We start from the raw sequence: 27,299 nt of genomic DNA on the forward strand, positions 1-27,299 counted from the left end.
CCAGAGATAGAACAAAATATCACTACACGAACAGGTACAAACACAGGGTACACGAAGTCACTTCCCAATATATATTTCATTGCTTATGAGATCTATGTTTGTACAATTGTTACATTTCTAAGACATCAGATTTACCAAAGGTTCAATACTATAATACTTAGGATGAATATAAAGTAGTCTAATGTACATAAAACATTGCATACGCACAACAAATGGTACTCGTTTCAATCACTCTAACAGTACATGTATATAGGATACAAAATGTACAAAGTCATGGTAGTATTCATTGCACTCTGGCGTCTTGAAATGTGGTTATAACCAGGCGCGTGCTCATCAAGGTCCATACAACTACATGCAGACAATTCCCGTTGTACTTGAAATTTTACCCATGAGTTGATACACATAAACATTAATATACCCGATGTCATAAACGCAATATCCAACTCTAACCATGTGACATAAGTAACTGGCCAATATATCCATATTAATCATTTAATCGATATTGGAACGTTAAAAAACACATTGAATGCAATCTTCAGTGACGAGTTCATGTAAACGTATACCATCCAGTACCTGGCAACTGACTATTGGATGTTAACTGACGAGACCAAAGTTCCCCACCACATTGTAGAGTTGTCCCAGTATATATAGCTCGTTTGTTGGCTGTGTCACGCATATCTATAATCTATCAATACTGCTTATTGTGATTACATGGAGCATAGAATATTGATTGAATGAAGTAGTATGGCAAACGTGCATACATGGGTGACCATGCGTTGATAAAGACGCTCACGGCGTGATTACTTCACCGATAGACCTCCCTGAAGGGTGCCAGGTTTTTCTTGCTGATAGACATACAAATGATAATGAATACCTTTTGTCTTTGTGTGGTGACCTTGTCTTCCTACTTACATTGTGCAGGTATGTGCTTCTTGATTATATGTGACCTGATGTAACCTATCATTCATACGGCATTTGTGTAGAACCACGAGTGTGTTATATCCTCTGTAACCTTATCTGAGACTGTTTTGAACCAAGCGATACATGTAACATAAATACATTGCACAGATGAACAATCATACCGACCCCGTTGTAACAAATAGGTTTTGTAACATTTCGGAACACTTGTCATTACTAAGTGAAAAAGGTTAGAATAGGTACCCGTGAAACACTAGGTCGTACCGGGTTGTCATCCTTGGTAGGTTGCTTGACCTTTTACCCCGACGTAATCGTGGCTCTAATATTAGGCAACGTATTGTCTCAAGGTGTTATGTAATGGTCAACATCATGCAGTTGGGATAATGCTTAATGTTGGGAAGATAAAAAAAACTCCCAACTCACGATTTGCCTCACCATCACCCATACGCTAAACACTCACCTTCACCCACACACTAAACACTCACCTTCACCCATCCATTAAACACTCACCTTCACCCACACACTAAACACTCACCATCACCATACACTAAACACTCACCATCACCCATCCACTAAACACCATCACCATACATTACACACTCACCATCACCCATCCACTAAACACCATCCCCATACACTAAACACTCTAAACACTCACCATCACCATACACTAAACACTCACCATCACCCACCAACTAAACACTCACCATCACGAATACACTAAACATCATCACCATACACTAAACATCATCACCATACACTAAACACCATCACCATGCACTAAACACCATCAGCAATCCTCTAAATACTCGCCATCCCCATACACTAAACACCATCACCAATCCTCTAAACACTCACCATCACCATACACTAAACACCATCACCCATCCACTAAACACTCACCATCACCAATACACTAAACATAATCACCATACACTAAACACCATCACCATACACTAAACACCATCACCCATACACTAAACACCAGCACCCATCCACCAAACACTCACCATTACCCACACACTAAACACTCACCATCACCCATACACTAAACACTCACCATCATCAATACACTAAACACTCACCATCACCCACACACTAAACACTCAGCATCACCATACACTAAACACACACCACCACCATACACTAAACACTCACCATCACCACGCACTAAACACTCACAATCACCTTAAACTAAACACTCACCAGTACCTTACACTAAACACTCAGCATCACCAATACACTAAACACTCACCATCACCATACACTAAACACTCAGCATCCCCATACACTAAACACCATCACCAATACACTAAACACTCACCATCATCAATACACTAAACACCATCACCATACACTAAACACTCACCACCTCCATACACTAAACACCATCACCATCGACTAAACACTATCACCATGACACTATACATACTAAACACTCACTATCCCATATACACTAAACACCATCACCAACACTAAACACTCACCATCACCATACACTAAACACCATCACCCATCCACTAAACACTCACCATCACCACCAACTACACACTAAACATAATCACCATACACTAAACACTCTCACACCATACACCATACACTAAACACCATCACCCATACACTAAACACCACTATCACCCATACACCAAACACTCACCATTACCACATACACTAAACACTCACCATCACCCATACACTAAACACTCACCATCATCATACACTAAACACTCACCATCACCATACACACTAAACAACACTCACCATCACACTATACACTAAACATCACCATACACTAAACACAAACACTCACCATCACCATACACTAAACACTCACCATCACCATACACTAAACACTCACATAATCACCATTACACTAAACACTACACATTACCTTACACTAAACACTCACATCATCACCAATACACTAAACACTCACCATCACCATATACACTAAACACTCACCATCACCCATACACTAAACACTCACCATCACCAATACACTAAACACTCACCATCACCGTCATACACTAAACACTAAACATCACCATACACTAAACACTCACCATCACCTTACACTAAACACTCACCATCACCATCGATACACTAAACACTCACCATGACCATACACTAAACTCACCATCACTAAACACTCATCACCATACACTAAACACTCACCATCACCATACACTAAACACTCACCATACACCATACACACTAAACACTCATCATCATACACTAAACACTCATCACCATACACTCACCATCACCATACACTAAACACTCACCATCACCATACACTAAACACTCACCATCACCATACACTCACTACACACTTAAACACTCAACACTCACCATACACTAAACACTCACACATCACCATACACTAAACACCATCATCACCATACACTAAACACTCACCATCACCATACACTAAACACTCACCATCACCATACACTAAACAATCACCATCACCCATACACTAAACACTCACCATCACCATACACTAAACACTCACCATCACCATACACTAAACACTCACCATCACCATACACTTATCACCATCACCAAACACTAAACACCATTACCATACACTAAACACCATCACCCATACACTAAACACCAGCACCCATCCACCAAACACTCACCATTACCCATACACTAAACACTCACCATCACCCATACACTAAACACTCACCATCATCAATACACTAAACACTCACCATCACCCACACACTAAACACTCACCTATCACCATACACTAAACACTCACCATCACCATACACTAAACACTCACCATCACCATACACTAAACACTCACAATCACCTTACACTAAACACTCACTAGTACCTTACACTAAACACTCACCATCATCAATACACTAAACACTCACCATCACCATACACTAAACACTCACCATCCCCATACACTAAACACCATCACCAATACACTAAACACTCACCATCATCAATACACTAAACACCATCACCATACACTAAACACAATCACCTTACACTAAACACTCACCATCACCATCGATACACTAAACACTCACCATGACCATACACTAAACACCATCACCCATACACTAAACACTCACCATCACCATATTCACTAAACACTCACCATCACCATACACTAAACACCATCACCATACACTAAACACTCACCATCACCATACACTAAACACTCACCATCACCCCATACACTAAACACTCACCATCACCATACACTAAACACTCACCATCACCATACACTAAACACCATCACCCATACACTAAACACTCACCATTACCCATACACTAAACACTCACCATCACCATACACTAAACACTCACCATCACCATATACACTCAATCACCATCACCATACACTAAACACCATCACCATACACTAAACACCATCACCATACACTAAACACTAACCATCACCATACACTAAACACTCACCATCACCCATACACTAAACACTCACCATCACCCATACACTAAAACACTCACCATCACCATCACCATACACTAAACACTCACACATCACCATACACTAAACACTCACATCACTATACACTCACCACACTAAACTAAAACACCATCACCCATATACTAAACACTCACCATTACCACTATACACTAAACACTCACCATCACTAAACACTAAACCATCACCAATACACTAAACACTCACCATTACCATACACTAGACACCATCATCATCCACACACTACACAAATCACTCACCACTAAACACTCACCATCACCCACCTACACTAAATTAAACACTCACCATACACTATCACTACACTAAACACCACTCACTAAACACTCACCACACCATACACTAAACACCATCACCATACACTCAAACACTCACCATCACCATACACTAAACACTCAACCATCACCATACACTAAACACTCACCATCACCCTATACACTAAACACTCACCATCACTCATACATCAAACACTCACCATCACCATACACTAAACACTCACTCACCATACATGACACTAAACACCATCACCATACTTAAACACCTTACCACATACACTCAGTACACTAAACACTACCTTTCACTACCATACACCAACACTAAACACTCAGCATCACATCATACACTTAACACTTCACTATCACCATACACTAAACACTCATCACCATACACTAAACACCATCACCACACACTATTGTACAACAAACACTCACCCACCATACACTGACTAATGACTATACACTAAACACTCTCAAATCACCATACACTAAACACTCACCATCACTAAATTACTCTCAAACACTCACCATCACCATATACACTAAACACTCACTATACACCAAACACTCACCATCACCAAACACACTAATACACTCAAACACTCACCATCACCATACACTAAACACCATCACCAATACACTAAACACTCACCATTACCATACACATAAACACTAAACACTCACCACCTATATACCAAACACTCACATCATACACTCACACTAATACACTAAACACTCACCATCACCAATACACTAAACACCATCACCATACACTAAACACCATCACCCATACACTAAACACTCACCATCACCATACACACTAAACACTCACTCATTACCCATACACTAAACACTCACCATCATTACTACACTAAACACTCACCATCACTAAATACACTAAACACTCACCATCACCATACACTAAACACTACCATCATCACCATAATGCACTAAACACCATCACTCATACACTAAACACCATCACCATACACACTAAACACCATACCATACACTAAACACTACTATCACCATATACATTACCCTTACACTAAACACTACTCACCATACACTAAACACCTCTCCATCACTTTACACTAAACACTCACCATCACCATACACTAAACACCATCACCATACACTAAACAAACACTCACCATTACCATACACTAAACACCATCACCCATATACCAAACACTCACCATTACCCAAACACTAAACACTCACCATCACCATACACTAAACACCATCACTATACACTAAACACCATCACCCATACACTAAACACTCACCATCACCATACACTAAACACTCACCATCACCAATACACTAAACACTCACCATCACCAATACACTAAACACTCACCATCACCATACACTAAACACTCACCATCATCAATACACTAAACACTCACCATCACCATACACTAAACACTAAACACCATCACCATACACTAAACACTCACCATACACCATACACTGAACACCACCATCACTATACACACTAAACACTCACCATCACCCATACATACACTAAACACTCACCCATACACTTAACACTCACCATCACCCATATACACTAAACACTACCATCACCCATCCACTAAACACTCACCATCACCATACACAATAAACACTCACTATCACCATACACTAAACACCATCACCATACACTAAACACTCACCATCACCATCACACACTTAAACCATCATCACTATACACTTCACCATCATCACTATACACTAAACACTCACCATCACCATACACTAAACACCACCATACACTAAACACACCATCACCCTTTACACTAAACACTCATCATCATATACACTAAACACCATCACCATACACTAAACACCATCACCAAACACTAAACACCATCAGCAATCCACTAAATCACTCATCCCATCACCATACACTAAACACTCACCATCACTATACACTAAACACTCACCATCACTATACACTAAACACCATCACCATCATCATACACTAAACACTCACCATCACCAATACACTAAACATCACCATCACCATACACTAAACACCATCACTATACACTAAAACACTCACCATCACCCATACACTAAACACCAGCACCCATCCATCAAACACTCACCATCACCCATACACTAAACATAATCACCATACACTAAACACCATCACCATACACTAAACACTCATCACCCATACACTAAACCACAGCATCGATCCACCAAACACTCACCATTACCCATACACTAAACACTCACCACCTCACCATACACTAAACACTCATCATCAATACACTAAACACTTCACCACCATCACACCACACATTAAACACTCACCTTCACCCATACACTAAACACTCACCATCACCCATACACTAAACACTCACAATCACCATGCACTAAACACTCACAATCACCTGACACTAAACACTCACCAGTACCTTAGACTAAACACTCACCATCATCAATACACTAAACACTCACTACCATACACTCACTCATCCCCATACACTAAACACCATCACCAATACACTAAACACTCACCATCATCAATACACTAAACACCATCACCATACACTAAACACAATCACCTTACACTAAACACTCACCATCACCATCGATACACTAAACACTCACCATGACCATACACTAAACACCATCACCAATACACTAAACACTCACCATCACCATACACTAAACACCATCACCATACACTAAACACACCATCACCATACACTAAACACTCACCATCACCATATACACTAAACACTCACCACATCACCATACACTAAACACTCACCATCACCATACACTAAACACTCACCATCACCATGAACTAAACACCACCATCACCCATACACTAAACACTCACCATCACCCATATACACTAAACACTCACCACACACTAAACACCATTACACCATACACTAAACACTCACCATCACCATACACTAACATCACCATCACCATACACTAAACACACCATCACCACATACACTAAACACTCACACAAACACTACCATCACTATACATCACCACACACTCACCATCACCCATACACTAAACACTCACCATCACCCATACACTAAACACTCACCATCACCATACACTAAACACTCACCATCACCATACACTAAACACCATCACCAATACACTAAACACTCACCATCACCATACACTAAACACTCACCATCACCCATACACTAAACACTCACCATCACCCATACACTAAACACTCACCATTACCCATACACTAAACACTCACCATCACCATACACTAAACACCATCACCAATACACTAAACACTCACCATTACCATACACTAAACACCATCACCCATATACCAAACACTCACCATTACCCATACACTAAACACTCACCATCACCATACACTAAACACCATCACTATACACTAAACACTCATCACCCACCATACACTAAACACTCACCATCACCATACACTAAACACCATCACCATACACTAAACACTTCATCACCATATACACTAAACACTCACCATCACCATACACTAAACACTCACCATCACCCATACACTAAACACTCACCATCACCATACACTAAACACTCACCATCACCATGCACTAAACACTCACCATCACCCATACACTAAACACTCACCAATACCCATACACTAAACACTCACCATCACCATACACTAAACACTCACCATCACCATACACTAAACACCATCACCATACACTAAACACCATCACCATACACTAAACACTCACCATCACCCATACCATACACTAAACACTCACCATCACCATACACTAAACACTCACATCACCATACACTAAACACTCACCATCACCATACACTAAACACTCACCATCACCAATACACTAAACACTCACCATCACCATAATTATTACCATCACCATACACTAAACACCATCACCTATACACTAAACACTCACCATCACCATACACTAAACACTCACCATCACTTACACCATACACTAAACACTCACCATTACCATACACTAAACACTCATCATCACCATATACCAAACACTCACCATCACCAATACACTAAACACTCACCATCACCATACACTAAACACCATCACTATATACACTAAACACTCACATCACCCATACACATAAACACTCACCATCACTATACACTAAACACTCACCATCACCAATACACTAAACACTCACCATCACCATCAATACACTAAACACTCACCATCACCATATACACTCAAACACTCACCATCATCAATACACTAAACACCATCACCATACATACACTAAACACCATCACCATACACTAAACACTCTCACTATCACCATACACTAAACACTCACATACATCACTATACACTACACTAAACACTATCACCATCACCATACACTAAACACTCACCATCACCTTACACTAAACACTCACCATCACCATACCATCACCAACACTAAACACCATCACCCATACACTAAACACTCACCATTACCATACACTAAACACTTCATCACCCATACACTACCACTCATTAACACTCACCATTACCACCATACACTAAACACTCACCATCACCATACACTAAACACCATCACTATACACTAAACACCATCACCCATACACTAAACACTCACCATCACCATACACTAAACACTCACCATCATCAATACACTAAACACTCACCATCACCAATACACTAAACACTCACCATCACCATACACTAAACACTCACCATCATCAATGCACTAAACACCATCAGCATACACTAAACACCATCACCATACACTAAACACCATCACCATACACTAAACACCGTCACCGTACACTACCCTTACACTCAACGCCATCACCATACACTAAACACTCTCCATCACCTTACACTAAACACTCACCATCACCCATACACTAAACACCATCACCCATCCACTAAACACCATCACCATACAATACACACTCACCATCACCCATCCACTAAACACCATCCCAATACACCAAATACTCTAAACACTCACCATCACCATACACTAAACACTCACCATCACCCACCAACTAAACACTCACCATCACGAATACACTAAACATCATCACCATACACTAAACATCATCACCATACACTAAACACCATCACCATACACTAAACACCATCAGCAATCCTCTAAATACTCGCCATCCCCATACACTAAACACCATCACCCAATCCTCTAAACACTCACCATCACCATACACTAAACACCATCACCCATCCACTAAACACTCACCATCACCAATACACTAAACACTCACCATACATACACTAAACACCATCACCATACACTAAACACCATCACCCATACACTAAACACCAGCACCCATCCACCAAACACTCACCATCACCCATACACTAAACATAATCACCATACACTAAACACCATCACCATACACTAAACACCATCACCCATACACTAAACACCAGCACCCATCCACCAAACACTCACCATTACCCATACACTAAACACTCACCATCACCCATACACTAAACACTCACCATCATCAATACACTAAACACTCACTATCACCCACACACTAAACACTCACCTTCACCCATACACTAAACACTCACCATCACCATATACACTCAATCACACTCACTAATCACTCATCACCATGCACTAAACACTCACAATCACCTTTACACTAAACACTCACTCAGTACCTTAGACTAAACACTCACATCATCATCAATACACTAAACACTCACCATCACCATACACTAAACACTCAGCATCCCCATACACTAAACACACCATCACCAATACACTAAACACTCACCATCATCAATACACTAAACACCATCACCATACACTACACACACTAAACACAATCACCTTCACACTATACACTCACCATCACCATCGATACACTAAACACACCATCACCATACACTAAACACTCACCATACACTAAACACCATTACCATCCTACACTAAACACTCACACCATCACCATACACTAAACACTCACCATCACCATACACTAAACACCATCACCATACACACAAACACTCACCATCACTATCATACACTAAACACTCACCATCACCATACACTAAACACCACCACCCATACACTAAACACCATCACCATATACACTAAACACTCACAATCACCATACACTAAACACTCACCATCACCAATACACTAAACACTCACCATCACCATACACTAAACACTCACCATCACCCATACACTAAACACTCACCATCACCATACACTAAACACTCACCATCACCATACACTAAACACTCACCACCATCACCATACACTTAAATCACCATCACCATACACTATACACCATATACAATACACTAAACACCATCACCATACACTAAACACTCACCATCAGCAACATACACTAAACACTCACCATCACCCATACACTCAACACTCACCATCACCCATACACTAAACACTACACCATCACCAATACACTAAACACTACCATCACCCATACACTAAACACTCACCATCACCATACACTAAACACTATCACCATACACTAAACACCATATACACTCAAACACTCACCATCACCTATACACACTAAACACTCACCATCATCAATACACTAAACACTAACCATCATCACTAATACACTAAACACTCACCATCACCCATACACTAAACACTCACCATCACCATATACACTACACACTCACACTAAACATCACTCACCCATACACTAAACACTCACCACACCATACACTAAACACCATTCACCATACACTAAACACTCACCATCACCAAACACCACCATCACCATACTAAACACTCACCATCACCATATACTAAACACTCACAATCACTACTATACACTAAACACTCACCACACTATACACTAAACACTCACCATCACCATACACTAAACACTCACCATCACCATACACTAAACACTCACCATCACCATACACTAAACACCATCACCCATACACTAAACACTCACCTTCACCCATACACTAAACACTCACCATCACCATACACTGAACACTCACCATCACCATACACTAAACACTCACCATCACCCATACACTAAACACTCACCATCATCACCCATACACTAAAACACTCACCATCACACACATTAAACATCACCTTCACCCATAAACACTCACCATCACCCATATACACTAAACACTCACCATCACCATGCACTAAACACTCACAATCACCTTACACTAAACACTCACCAGTACCTTACACTAAACACTCACCATCATCAATACACTAAACACTCACCATCACCATACACTAAACACTCAGCATCCCCATACACTAAACACCATCACCAATACACTAAACACTCACCATCATCAATACACTAAACACCATCACCATACACTAAACACAATCACCTTACACTAAACACTCACCATCACCATCGATACACTAAACACTCACCATGACCATACACTAAACACCATTACCCCTACATACACTAAACACTCACCATCACCATACACTAAACACTCACCATCACCATACACTATCACCATACACTCACCATCACCATACACTAAACACTCACCATCACCATACACTAAACACTCACCATCACCCCTACACTAAACACTCACCATCACCATACACTAAACACTCACAATCACCATACACTAAACACCATCACCCATACACTAAACACTCACCATCACCATACACTAAACACTCACCATTACCCATACACTAAACACTCACCATCACCATACACTAAACACTCACCATCACCATACACTAAACACTCACCATCACCATACACTTATCACCATCACCATACACTATACACCATTACCATACACTAAACACCATCACCATACACTAAACATCAGCACTAAACACTCACCATACACTAAACACTCATCATCAGCAATCTAAACACTCACCATCACCATACACTCAACACCATCACCCATCCACTAAATACTCACCATCACCAATACACTAAACATAATCACCATACACTAAACACCATCACCATACACTAAACACCATCACCCATACACTAAACACCAGCACCCATCAATCAAACACTCACCATTACCCATACACTAAACACTCACCACCTATACACTCACCATCATACACTAAACACTCACCATCACCAATACACTAAACACTCACCATCACCATACACTAAACACTCACCATCACCATACACTAAACACTCACCATCACCATACACTAAACACTCACCATCACCCATACACTAAACACTCAGCATCACCATACACTAAACACTCACCATCACCATACACTAAACACTCACCATCACCATGCACTAAACACTCACAATCACCATACACTAAACACTCACCAGTACCTTACACTAAACACTCACCATCACATCATACACTAAACACTCACCATCACCATACACTCAAACACCATCACCAATACACTAAACACTCACCATCACAATAATACACTAAACACCCATCACCATACACTAAACACATCACCATCACCTTCACCTACACTAAACACTCACCATCACCATCGATACACTAAACACTCACCATGACCATACACTAAACACTCATCACCCATACACTAAACACTCACCATCACCATACACTAAACACTCACCATCACATACACTAAACACCAACACCATACACTAAACACCATCACCATACACTAAACACCACCATCACCATACACTAAACACTCACCACCACCATACACTAAACACTCTCATACACTAAACACTCAACACTCACCATCACCTAAACATACACTAAACACTAAACACTCACCATCACCATACACTAAACACTCACCATCACCATACACTAAACACTCACCATCACCATACACTAAACACTCACCATCACCATACACTAAACACTCACCATCACCATACACTAAACACTCACCATCACCATACACTAAACACTCACCATCACCATACACTAAACACTCACCATCACCATACACTACACTAAACACCATCACCTATACACTAAACACTCACCATCATACATATACTAAACACCATCATCACCCATACACTAAACACTCACCATCACCATACACTAAACACTTCACTATCACCAATACACTAAACACTCACCATCACCCATACACTAAACACTCACCATCACCAATACACTAAACACTCACCATCACCATACACTAAACACTCACCATCACCATACACTAAACACACACTAAAACACCACTAGTCACCATACACTAAACACTCACCATCACCATACACTAAACACTCACCATCACCCTTACACTAAACACTCACCATCACCATACACTAAACACTCACCATCACCATACACTAAACACCATCACCAATACACTAAACACTCACCATCATCAATACACTAAACACCATCACCATACACTAAACACAATCACCTTACACTAAACACTCACCATCACCATCGATACACTAAACACTCACCATGACCATACACTAAACACCATCACCCATACACTAAACACTCTCACCATCACCATACACTAAACACTCACCATCACCATACACTAAACACTATCACCATACACACTAAACACTCACCATCACCATACACTAAACACTCACCATCACCCCTACACTAAACACTCATACCTATCACCATATACCAAACACTAAACACCACTCACCATACACTAAACACCATCACCCATACACTAAACACTCAGCAATCACCATACACTAAACACTCACCATTACCTATACACTAAACACACTCACCATATACACTAAACACTCACCATCACTCATACACTAAAGACTCACCATCACCATACACTTATCACCATCATACATACACTAAACACCATCACCATACACTCTAAACACTCATCACACATACACTAAACACCAGCACCCATCCACCAAACACTCACCATTACCCAAACACTAAACACTCACCATCACCTATACACTAAACACTCACCATCATCATCATCAATACACTCACCATAATACACTAAACACCATCACCCACACACTAAACACTCACCATCACCCATACACTAAACACTCACCATCACCATACACTAAACACTCACCATCACCACTATGCACTAAACACTCACAATCACCTTTACACTCAAACACTCACCAGTACCATTATACACTAAACACTCACCATCACCAATACACTAAACACTCACCATCACCATCACTAATACACTAAACACTCACCATCACCTATACACTAAACACTACCATCACCCATATCACTAAACACTCACCATCACCCATACACTAAACACCATCACCAATACACTAAACACTATCACCATACCTATACACTAAACACTCACCATCACCATACACTAAACACTCACCATCACCATACACACTAAACACTCACTCATGACCATACACTAAACACCATCACCCATACACTAAACACTCACCATATCACCATACACTAAACACCACCATCACCATACACTAAACACCATCACCATACACTAAACACTCACCATCACCATACACTAAACACTCACCATCACCCATACACTAAACACTCACCATCACCATACACTAAACACTCACCATCACCATACACTAAACACTCACCATCACCATACACTAAACACTCACCATCACCATCGATACACTAAACACTCACCATCACCCATACACTAAACACTCACCATCACCCATACACTAAACACTAAACACTCACCATCACCATACACTAAACACTCACCATCACCATACACTAAACACTCACTATCACCATACACTAAACACTCATCACCACCATACACTAAACACTCACCATCACCATACACTAAACACCATCACCCATACACTAAACACTCACCATTACCCATACACTAAACACTCACCATCACCATACACTAAACACTCACCATCACCATATACACTAAACACTCACCATTACCAATACACTAAACACTCACCATCACCCATACACTAAACACTCACCATCACCATACACTAAACACTCACCATCACCATACACTAAACACTCATCACCATACACTAAACACCATCACCCATACACTAAACACTCACCATCACCATACACTAAACACTCACCATCACCAATACACTAAACACCATACACTAAACACTTCACCATCACTAAACACTAAACACTCACCATCACCATCACCATACACTAAACACTCACCATCACCAATGCACTAAACACTCATCATCACCATACACTAAACACTCACTATCACCATACACTAAACACCATCACCATACACTAAGCACACTCACCATTACACTACCTATACACTAAACACCATCACCATCACCATACACTAAACACTCACCATCACCCATACACTAAACACTCACCATCACCATACACTAAACACCATCACACCATACACTAAACACCATCACCATACACTACACACTCACCATCACCCATACACTAAACACTATCATCCCACTAAACACCATATACTAAACACTCACCATCACCATATACACTAAACACTCACCATCACCAATACACTAAACACCATCACCATACACTAAACACCATCCATCACCATACACTCAAACACCACCACCATACACTAAACACCTGCATCACCTTACACTAAACACTCACCATCCATACACTAAACACTCATCATCACCCATCTCAAACACTCACCATCACCATATACACTAAACACTCACCATCACCCATACACTAAACACTCACCATCACCATACACTAAACACTCAGCATCACCATACACTAAACACCATCACCATACACTAAACACTCACCATCACCCATACACTAAACACTAGCACCCATCCACCATACACTCAACACCATCACTATCATATACACTAAACACTCACCATCACTAATACACTAAACACTCACCATACACTAAACACTCACCATCATCAATACACTAAACACTCACCATCACCCACACACTAAACACTCACCATCACCCATACACTAAACACTCACCATCACCATACACTAAACACTCACCATCACCCATACACTAAACACTCACCATCACCATACACTAAACACTCACCATCACCATACACTAAACACCATCACCACTACACTAAACACTCACTACCATCATCACTACACTAAACACTATCACTCATACACTAAACACAATACACTAAACACTCACCATCACTAAACACTAAACACCATCACCCATACACTAAACACTCAACACCATCACCATACACTAAACACTCATCATCATCACTAAACACTAAACACCATCACCATACACCATACACTACACCATCACACCATACACTAAACACTCACCACCATATCACCCTATACACTAAACACCATCACCATCCACTAAACACTCACCATCACCCATACACTAAACACCATCACCCATACACTAAACACTCACCATCACCATACACTAAACACTCACCATCACCCATACACTAAACACTCACCATCACCTTACACTAAACACTCACCATCACCATACACTAAACACTCACCATCACCATACACTAAACACACCATCACCATACACTAAACACCATCACTCATACACTAAACACCATCACCATACACTAAACACTCACCATCACCATACACTAAACACTCACCATCACCATACACTAAACACTCACCATCACCATACACTAAACACTCACCATCACCATACACTAAACACTCACCATCACCATACACTAAACACTCACCATCACCATACACTAAACACTCACCATCACCATATACTAAACACTACCACTCACCATCACCATACACTACTCAATCACACATCACCATCACACCCACACTAAACACTCACCATCACACATACACTAAACACTCCATCACCATATACACTAAACACTCACCATCACCCATACACTCAAAACACTCACCATCACCATACACTAAACACTCACCATCACCATACACACTAAACACTCACCATCCCCATCACTAAACACTCATACACTAAACACTCACCATATACACTAAACACCATCACCCATACACTAAACACTCACCACCATCACCATACACTAAACACTCACCATCACCATACACTAAACACCATCACCATACACTAAACACCATCACCCATACACTAAACACTCACCATCACCATACACTAAACACTCACCATCATCAATACACTAAACACTCACCATCACCAATACACTAAACACTCACCATCACCATACACTAAACACTCACCATCATCAATGCACTAAACACCATCAGCATACACTAAACACCATCACCATACACTATACACCATCACCCATACACTAAACACCATCACCATACACTACACTTACACGAAACACCATCACCATACACTAAACACCCTCCATCACCTTACACTAAACACTCACCATCACCCATACACTAAACACCATCACCCATCCACTAAACACTCACCATCACCCATACACTAAGCACTCACCATCACCCATACACTAAACACTCACCATCACCTTACACTAAACACTCACCATGACCATACACTAACCGCCATCACCTGTACACTAAACACTCACCATCACCATGCACTAAACACTCACCATCACCATACACTAAACACCATCACTATACACTAAACACCATCACCATACACTAAACACCATCACTATACACTAAACACCATCACCATACACTAAACACTCACCATCACCTTACACTAAACACTCACCATCACCTTACAATAAACACTCACCATCACCGATACACTAAACACCATCACCCATACACTTCGCTTATATTAGTAAGAAGCTATGTATACCCATCAAGATGCATATTTTCTTCACTGTCATTTTGGTGTGACTATAAATAAAACAATTTCGGTAATTCTTCTTTTCAGTGTCCCTCGATGCAGTTGGTTGTTATGGCAACACGGCAAACGATTTTATAATTCCCAGATGTGATTCTGACCAAGTTATCGCCATAGATAACCTATATGCTATAGCCAAGAAAGTATCTTCCAGCTGTCCGCAAGAGTTCACAACCGGTGACGTTGCGAGCAGGCAGCTATGTTGCTCCAAGAACAATGAAGACTGTGTGATGCCCTACACCGGCGACAGTGACTTCCACACGATCTGTGTAGGGGTGTCCACTTGTATCAAGAAGGTCGCTTGGCAGCCTACAACATGCAGTGAGGCTGGATATCTGTCATTGTCGAATTACATGCTGATGAGTTATCAGTGTATGTCAAGTAAGTGTGAATACAACAGAAGGTTTGAACGTATGGAAACAGACGAAGTATTGACTGTTACAAGCTGCTCCTGAAAAAACATCAAACACAGAAAATATATGAGTATTAGGAATATACCGATTAGTTGATGCATACAGCATGCACGTGTTCTTTTCCAGCGGAGATGCCAGAATAACACAAGTATCGAACATTTTAATATAATATCAGATATATGTACATACCTACCTACCAACATTCACACATACCTACCAACTTAAAACCTTATATACACATACACGCGTACCACACACACACACGCACACACACGCACACACACATATGGCGTCATGGTGCTTTACGCAAAGAATTAACTGTATTCCTAAATACCCTACTATATGTTTAGAAGAATATGGACTGTGGCCTAGACTAGTCACGCTTAAGGCCTGATCTTACCTGATTACCTACGTTGGGTATGCGTACCTTGTGTGAAACTCCTTGTGGCGTCCCCTGCCGTCATATACTGTTTGAATATTGCTTATCGACGCGTGATCCATTCACGGAACTGTAATACATGTATCGAAGCTATGGCTCTGTGTACATATATATGTTATGAAATATTATCCATTAGCATATATATAGAGTACAACCAGAAATCATTGAGAATTTAAAGATTGTAATTTTTATATTTTTTTTCACTCATTACTCACGTATTAAATGTGAATATTAGCAGAACATAACTCCAGATTCAAAGACAGGTGAACAGTTAGTATTTTGTCAAGTCACCATGGGCAGCAAGCAGGCTTCAATGCGGCGGGGCATACTACTGATCAAAGAAGTTAGAAAGTCGTGGTCCATGCTGTCCCAATATCGGACAAACTCTTCTTTCATTTCAGCAATATTTGTCAGATTTTTCTTATTGACAAGTCCCCAAACATTTTCTATTAGATTTAGGTCAGGGCTTTAGCTTGGCCAATCTAATAATGTCATATTTGGGGTCCGAAACCAGGCCTGTGAATGCTTTGAACGATGTTTTGAGTCGTTGTCCTGCTGGAAAATCCAAAGATTTCCATAGAACACGTGAGCAGATGGAAGTAAATGTCCCTCGAGCATATCTGTGTCCCGCGCCTGTGTCCTGCCCCTGCGCCTCCCTGGTGCTCAATGCCATATCCATTTGCAATATTTTTCAAAACACGATAAACAGTGGATAAAAGGATACCTGTTCTACTTGAAATCACTATAGCTGGTCTGATGTTCTTGTTATCATACTTCATCTTCTCTAAATCATCCATACTGAGGATCACTGAAAATGTCATCTGCTAGCAAGTAAACAAAGGGGCACAAATCTTCACAAACTAATGAAAAAGGATTAACGGAGTTGTCGCTCTTGAATGAAACCAAGCACTTGATAGCTGGTCAAGGTTGTTTATACTAGAAATCCAATTAAACATATTCCTAAAATTCTCAATAATTTCTGGCCATACTATATATGTGCATTATGTTAAATTTTGTAAATGGTTTTAGACTAAAATATGAGATAGATTGAGTGCCCGCTGTCAATGTATATTAAATGACACATACACGCTATTTATTTCAGAATCCGACATCATATCGATTCCGACTAATGGATCTAAAAGCGGAAAGACTGTTACGATCCAGAATGCGGGTTATCCGACTTCAGGCATAGATCCAAACACAGACACTACATGCAGCGTTACAGCGTCGTGCAACTCATCCATAGCTGTGACGTCACTTCATCAGGATTTTATACAAGACGCCAGTGGCACGTGTACTCAATACGTAGACATCGTGGACGGTGACAATGCCAACAGGTTGAGAATAGATTGTGCCAACAACACGAACTACCGTTCTGGTATATTGTACACCAGCAGATCACATTTCATGACAGTCAACTTAAGAAGTAACTTACCTACTAACAGCGGGCGTCTATGGATGCACTTTCAAGGTAAGGTATAGAATGTGTTTGTATATGTACTTCGTCTATTAAGATTTTGATTGGAGATAATCAGATAAGTCATATATGCTTCACATAAAGAGAATAAGTTTTGACTTTAAACCAAAGAATAAATACTTGTAGGTGGTAACCTAGGTAGCGATGAAGTACCATTCTTTTCTTCCCCAGTCAAATAACAAACAAAACAGTTTACCTCTGCTTTACCCCCACTCTTGATTTATCATTCACACCTTCCCCATCAATGTTCCCGTGCCGTTAGACAATATCAGAGGTTAGTTGCCACCTTTGTCATCTCAAGCCTACTTTTCCTGTCTCGATCGTGGCTCTACCCCGCGTAGAAAACGCGTTGACTTAATTGTGTTGAAATTGTGGCATCTAATTACATGTAGATTGCTTGAAAAAGATTACCATGACAGCTAACGATTTGCTGGAAAACACAATGAAAAGATTCGAGATCTCATCCCTGGCAGATTTTGTAAGATGTTCTCAGATTTGACCATCGGCATTTGCGACAGCATGATAGTGCCCTCACCCTGAAGCTCAGAGACGTAGGCTTGAACCAATGAACAGCGTTGACGTATCTTAAACAATTGGCATCGTGGTGGGAAACATACAAAACAATTCAGGCGTCTTTAAGACGATGATGTCTATAGTCAAGTATAGAATCACGACGGAATGATCAGGTCCACTGGCTCAGAATCGGAAAGCTGCATGGTGTTTTTCATTCCTTAAATATTTGCTTTCTGGGGCATATCAACTGAACGTAGATCCGAAGTCCCTAGTGTAGTGATCTACCTTCAGTTGCTGGCGATATATAGTCCATTTTGATGAATTGGAAAATATTAAAGACAATCCGTTTGATGCATCATATGTTAAGTATATAAACTTACCTTTTTGATATGAGCGGATGATTTTGTAAAATGGTATAGGAAATGTAACTAGCAGTCAATTTACATATAACTGTCATTATATACAGCCACACACTATCAAGCCAGCATTGTAGTTCAATGTGGGACGTCAGCAGTAACAGCAGCCCCGACTGTCCCAACGTGTCCGGAAACGACTACAATTAGCACTACCACACCATCTTCAAGAAAGCGGAGGAGGGGAAAGGATGATGACGATGAGTCGGGTGGTGGTAGGTAGCAAAGGAGGTTGCCAAACGTTTGCATTGCATACTTTAATGTGTTTACAAGCCAAACAAACCAATGTGTTCTTCGTACTGAAGGGTTGCCAAACGTAGGGCTCTCACAACGTATTTTATTTTCAAAAATCCTACATTCGTTCTTCACTGACTCTGATTACAGGTGTTGATCTGATGAACGTTCCAGGAGTCAGATGATAGTCATTGTTAACCATGGCCGCCATACAGCTGGAATATTGCTGAATGCGGCGTAAAACTAAACTCACTCACTGCTAATCATGATTGGTAACGCCTTCAAGATATTCCGTGCATTTGGTGACATATTGTATATGGCAATTTTGTACTTATGTAACAAGGGAGAAGGAATGTTAAACTTGTAAGCAATTACAGAAAATGAATAATCACAGTATCATAAGCTATAAATGAACAGCCGGTGGATATTTATGTGAAGAGTAAACCTTCACAAGAGGTGCTGTTGCTACTCGATATTTCTTCCACATTTCCAGGTGGCTTGAGTCGCGGGGCAGCAGTCGGCCTCACCATAGGTATTGTGCTGCTCGTGCTCCTGTTGATGATACTATTGTGTGTTTTCTGTAAGAAGAAGCAGAAGAAAAATGAGGTACGGATACCAGTTTTCGAGTTGGTTCGAAAATGAAACCAGTCGTAGTATTGATTTCAGTCTCTCTTAATTTCTTCTGGGAGACCCCAATGAAAGCATCCTTGTCAACAACCTATGCACTATCATGAAAAAAATGTAAATGCATGCCTAAACAGTTAAATTGTAACCATCTCCTACAAATTATATAACTTCATTATAATGTTGAAAAGTATATATTCGGTGAAGATAATGAAAACTTTTTGAGAAAATGGCCTGGCTGTGTTACAGTTTAAACAACACGTCTACCTCTTCTTGTCCTCTCTCCAACAGTTCAACCCGTCTTCCCCCCCCCTCTCTCTCTCTCTCTCTCTCTCTCTCTCTCTTGTCGCTTTGTAGCATATATTTAAAAAAAATGAATTATCTTCCCAATTGCCTTAGCGATCCAATGACATTCCCCAGATCTGTGTCTAGATCTCCCAGGGACACATTTGTAGTCAAATGCACACCGACTTCTAAATGCGACTCAAAGAAGTTACGCGAATATTGTTTATTCAGTATTCATGAGGATATATATATATATACTGTAATGTGTATAACTGAACTGGATCCATGTGAGCTCACGGATACCCTGTGACTATTTCGACAGATCGATCGGGGATAGAGAAACACTGTTTCGAACTTGTCGATTTGCACTTACGGCAAATTTAAGAATACATTTTGCTGTTTTGTACATATCTTATCAAGCATATCCTCATATCGAGAAAAGACGTTTCTGTTAGATTAAAATGAGAGGAATCAAGATATATTTTGAAAAAAACATATATCCCCAGAATAAATCAAATAATATTTGGGAATCAAGTGATATTTTGAAAACAAAATAATACTTCAGAATAAAAAACCCTGTCTGTGTGTTCACTTTGGCATGAGTGTGTGGTTGCGTGTACAACTCACGATGAGTAATAGCGATAACACCAATAGAGGCTAGTAAACTGACGTTTTAAACATGGCCGTATGCTTAGTGAACGCAGTAAACCCATTAAATAATGACGTGCACTTGTACATGCGTGCTTTGACTTTGTGTACCTGTTATGAGTAATCCATTCCGCAAACATACTGCTGCGTCTCTATACGTGATCTCACTTCCACGTGCCGAGACGAGAAATGTTATGCTGATTTCCTTTCAACAATTTAAGGGTTATAACTACAGATATAATCAGATATTTGACTAGGTTTTCAGTCATGCCGTGAATCAATATCTCAATGCATGGCGTACAACCCTATGTATTCGCTCATGAATTGTGTTTAAAGGAGAGGTACATTATATACAGAGAGTGTGTGTAGGAATGAAAGGACCTCTGCAAAACCTATTATGTGTCCTGGATAAAGAGGGTATACATATTATTGTTATTATTATTATTGCTATCACCTATTCCACCTATATGAAACGAATTCTTAAACGACCTTCAATACATGTGTTATGCTAGATTGTATGGACAATACAATGAAGGCGATTAGGGCATGAATCTTGTGGATATTTTACCATATACCCAGGGACCTCAGACGTCCTCAAGGCAATAGTTTAGGGAGGTGTGACCTAAGATTTGGTGGCTTTGGACACAGGAACAAATAAACATTAAAGAAAAATTTAAAGGTGTGCAGCTAGTTTATTGAAGCAACTGGGTCTATGAAGATCGTCTTATCTGTCATATCTTATCAGATCGTTTAGACAGTCATATTTTTCTGTCAAGGCTGTAACATTTTTAACCATTTTAAAAATAATCTAGAACCACCGCTATTGTCAGTAAGACAGTACAAAACAAGACAATATTGATTCGGTACATTAGGACTGCAACCCACAATGCGATAATATTGGCATGCATATTAGCATATAAAGGACATCTAATTTTATGCGAATATTACAATAATTAATATTTTTGGTAAGTACAAGGAGACCAATAGATGCCGTAGCAGCAGAATATGTTTCCATATGGAATATTTGTGTGTCTACCTGATTCATTCCAGTTATGATATATATCAGCAGGGGATTAATGTGAGTGATTGAGCTGGTTTCAACGCGGCTTTGAACAAATAATTGGGTAACGTCCCGGGGCATGGATCGTGTAGTTGGGGCACCTTGGCACTCCCAGGAGAACTGGTAAAGTCAAGAGTCATGTTCCGGGAGAATCATTGATGGAACGGACGACCAGCCACATGCTCCGAGTCAGGACATCTGTTTTGGTGTGAACGTGAGACACTTGAAAAGTTCTCTTTCAGAGAGCTTTTTATCTCCCTCTAACCTCTGCGTGTGGAAGGTTTTTGTTGTGTTTTTTGTTGTTGTCAAGTAATGCAAGTCTCATTCATTTTAACTGTACCATTGTCTTTTGTTCTTTTTTCTTCAGTCATTTTGATCATGCAAGTTTTCCAATTTTCTGTTACAGATGAAAGTAGCACATAAAATCGACGATATCCCTGATTCTGACTTTGCTGCAGCCCTTGGTATCACGGGAACATATACCAGCAGCATAGCTCCTGCCACCTCGTTTATGCCCACGATGCCACGACGACTGACACCCATTGGAGCTCCGGAGGAAGAACATAAGCGGACACCTTGGAACACCGTCAGCTCAATGACACCAACCCTGTCTGTTGTAAAACACATGGCATCAGCTGGTGGTAAAACAAATGAGAGCAAGTCAACCCAACCTGACTCAACAAAGACTAGTGTGTTTGAAATATCGAGAGAGGTGATGGCACAAAACGGAAAGGTGCTCTCTTACAGTGTCAATCACAATATGGAAAAATGGAAAGAGGCCAGTGGAGCGCACTGACAATAACAATCAAGTATAATAATGGAGTTCATGGGCTTTGATTAAACTGTCCCTTGACATTCACTTTTGACATTCATGATAAATCACATTTGTTAATGCCTTATATTAACGATTCCTCAAAGATATTCCAGGAATATATACTGTCACAATTCATAGCTATGTAATTATGCACATGCATACATCCCAAATGGTGATCTCAATGCTAGAGTCGCAGTGGATCCGTACAGCGGATCTGTATTCAGCCTTCTCGTGCCATATTATGAAGGAGTAGAAAAAAAGTGAAACTCCTGAATCTAATCGGCTCCCTGATAACGTTTTAGTTATTATACACTCATATCATGATCATCACATACATTCATAATGTGTTTCATACAAGTTCTACAGCAACACAATGATTTAGGAGGTAAGTCGGGGGTGAGAAAAGGTGTTCATGAAAATATAAAAGAAATCGGTCAAGATGTATTACGTTGAATAGAAACAAGAATACATAACTGAATCCAGTACAGTGCAAACGCTGTCGGAGAATAAATTTGTGAACATGTTTGACCAGGTATAGATGAACATATGTATTACCCACTATGGGTGAACAGCAAATATACCAGTAAGAGGTAGAGTTGACACAGTTGGATAGACTCGTATGTGCTTACAGTGGAGTGAGGAAGGGTGTTATGTTCACAAAGCGGGTGAAAAAAGGTAACAGCTCGTGTTGTTTCCGTACATTCAAATATGCTCTTTCTATGAAAAATAGAAAAGTTGGTTGATTAAGATTACCTCTTCTACGGCCTTAATATTCGTAATATTCGTTAACTTTCGTAACGCCTTTTGGTAGACACAATTCCGAGATCTTATGAAGCCTTTTAAGTTATCCCTATGAAACCACATTCCCAGAACCACATTCTGACCTACCTTATGTACGTGGTTAAAGCGTTCGCCTGTGATCACGAAGACCGAGATTCAATTGGCTGTGATACATTTGAAAACTCTTTCTGGCGCCCTCACTCCTATCCTGGATGGATGCTGCAAATTGCTATGAATCATGACATGGTCATTTGTTAAATGTTCGGCTACGAGGAAATATTGGTTTAATGTTAGAGATTAAGATTTCTTAATGGAAAGAGTCGCTTTATTGATTCATGTCAATAAGCATTTGTGAATCGCGTGAGCTTCACGGACACAATGCAAAGCGGTCAACGGATTACCAAGTCCCCCACAACCCCTTGAGATACCTTCAAGGTAAGGGTTAGGATGCAGTACACTAGCCATATAACTGAAAACAGTGAGCTTAAACACTCGGTACTCACGAAGCTAAGTTCAAACCCACAACCAGCCCGGAGTTCGGATCCTGGTATATACAAGACACATAACCCTGCTTTCTGTATCTGATGACCGTTTTATACCAATGTGGCATAATTGTAGAATCAGATTACAGGACTGTCAGAAATAATTTCTAAATGCAAAGAAGGCTTTTTAACTTCACGTCCGTCTGAAAGACATAAACCAGGGGACGACAGCATGAAGATGCATCACACGATTGAGGTATGACGGCACACATACAACCAACTACAACCGTACATCCACGTTCACCTGGTCCCAATTATTCGGCTCTGGCGACAAATATGTATTGTACGTGTGAATGTAAAGCAAATGAGCTTTAAATGTTGGAAATAATTCGTGTTTAGCTAGTGTTGTAACAGTAACCTAAGCTTCCGGTACAGGTGCTCATTTCAACTCGTAACCAACCAACCAACCAACCAACCAACCAACCAATCAATCAATCAATCAATTAGAGGGGTTAGTGATCGTTGCATTGTATGAAGTTTTGTTGCTGTTTTGAGTATACGAACTGTATCGTTGTATAAATCATATGTAACCGCATGTGTTGTGTACGTTGTGTATTATTTTACCTAAGTGGATTTTTAA

At 40.2% G+C, this 27,299-nt stretch overlaps 1 protein-coding gene across 1 annotated transcript; it reads left to right on the forward strand.

Annotated features, from left to right (window-relative positions):
* Positions 1-755: 755 nt before the first annotated feature.
* Positions 756-27,299, forward strand: LOC124280605. The gene is made up of 6 exons (XM_046716585.1): positions 756-921; positions 18,508-18,858; positions 20,432-20,800; positions 21,786-21,947; positions 22,460-22,572; positions 24,990-27,299. Exons 1-6 carry the CDS (start codon positions 861-863, stop codon positions 25,377-25,379), a joined length of 1,446 nt encoding a protein of 481 aa, XP_046572541.1. The 5' UTR covers positions 756-860; the 3' UTR covers positions 25,380-27,299.

Source organism: Haliotis rubra, unplaced genomic scaffold (genome assembly GCF_003918875.1).
Source record: "Haliotis rubra isolate DU_JTF1 unplaced genomic scaffold, ASM391887v1 Scf27, whole genome shotgun sequence".
Classification (NCBI taxonomy): Eukaryota; Metazoa; Mollusca; class Gastropoda; order Lepetellida; family Haliotidae; genus Haliotis; species Haliotis rubra.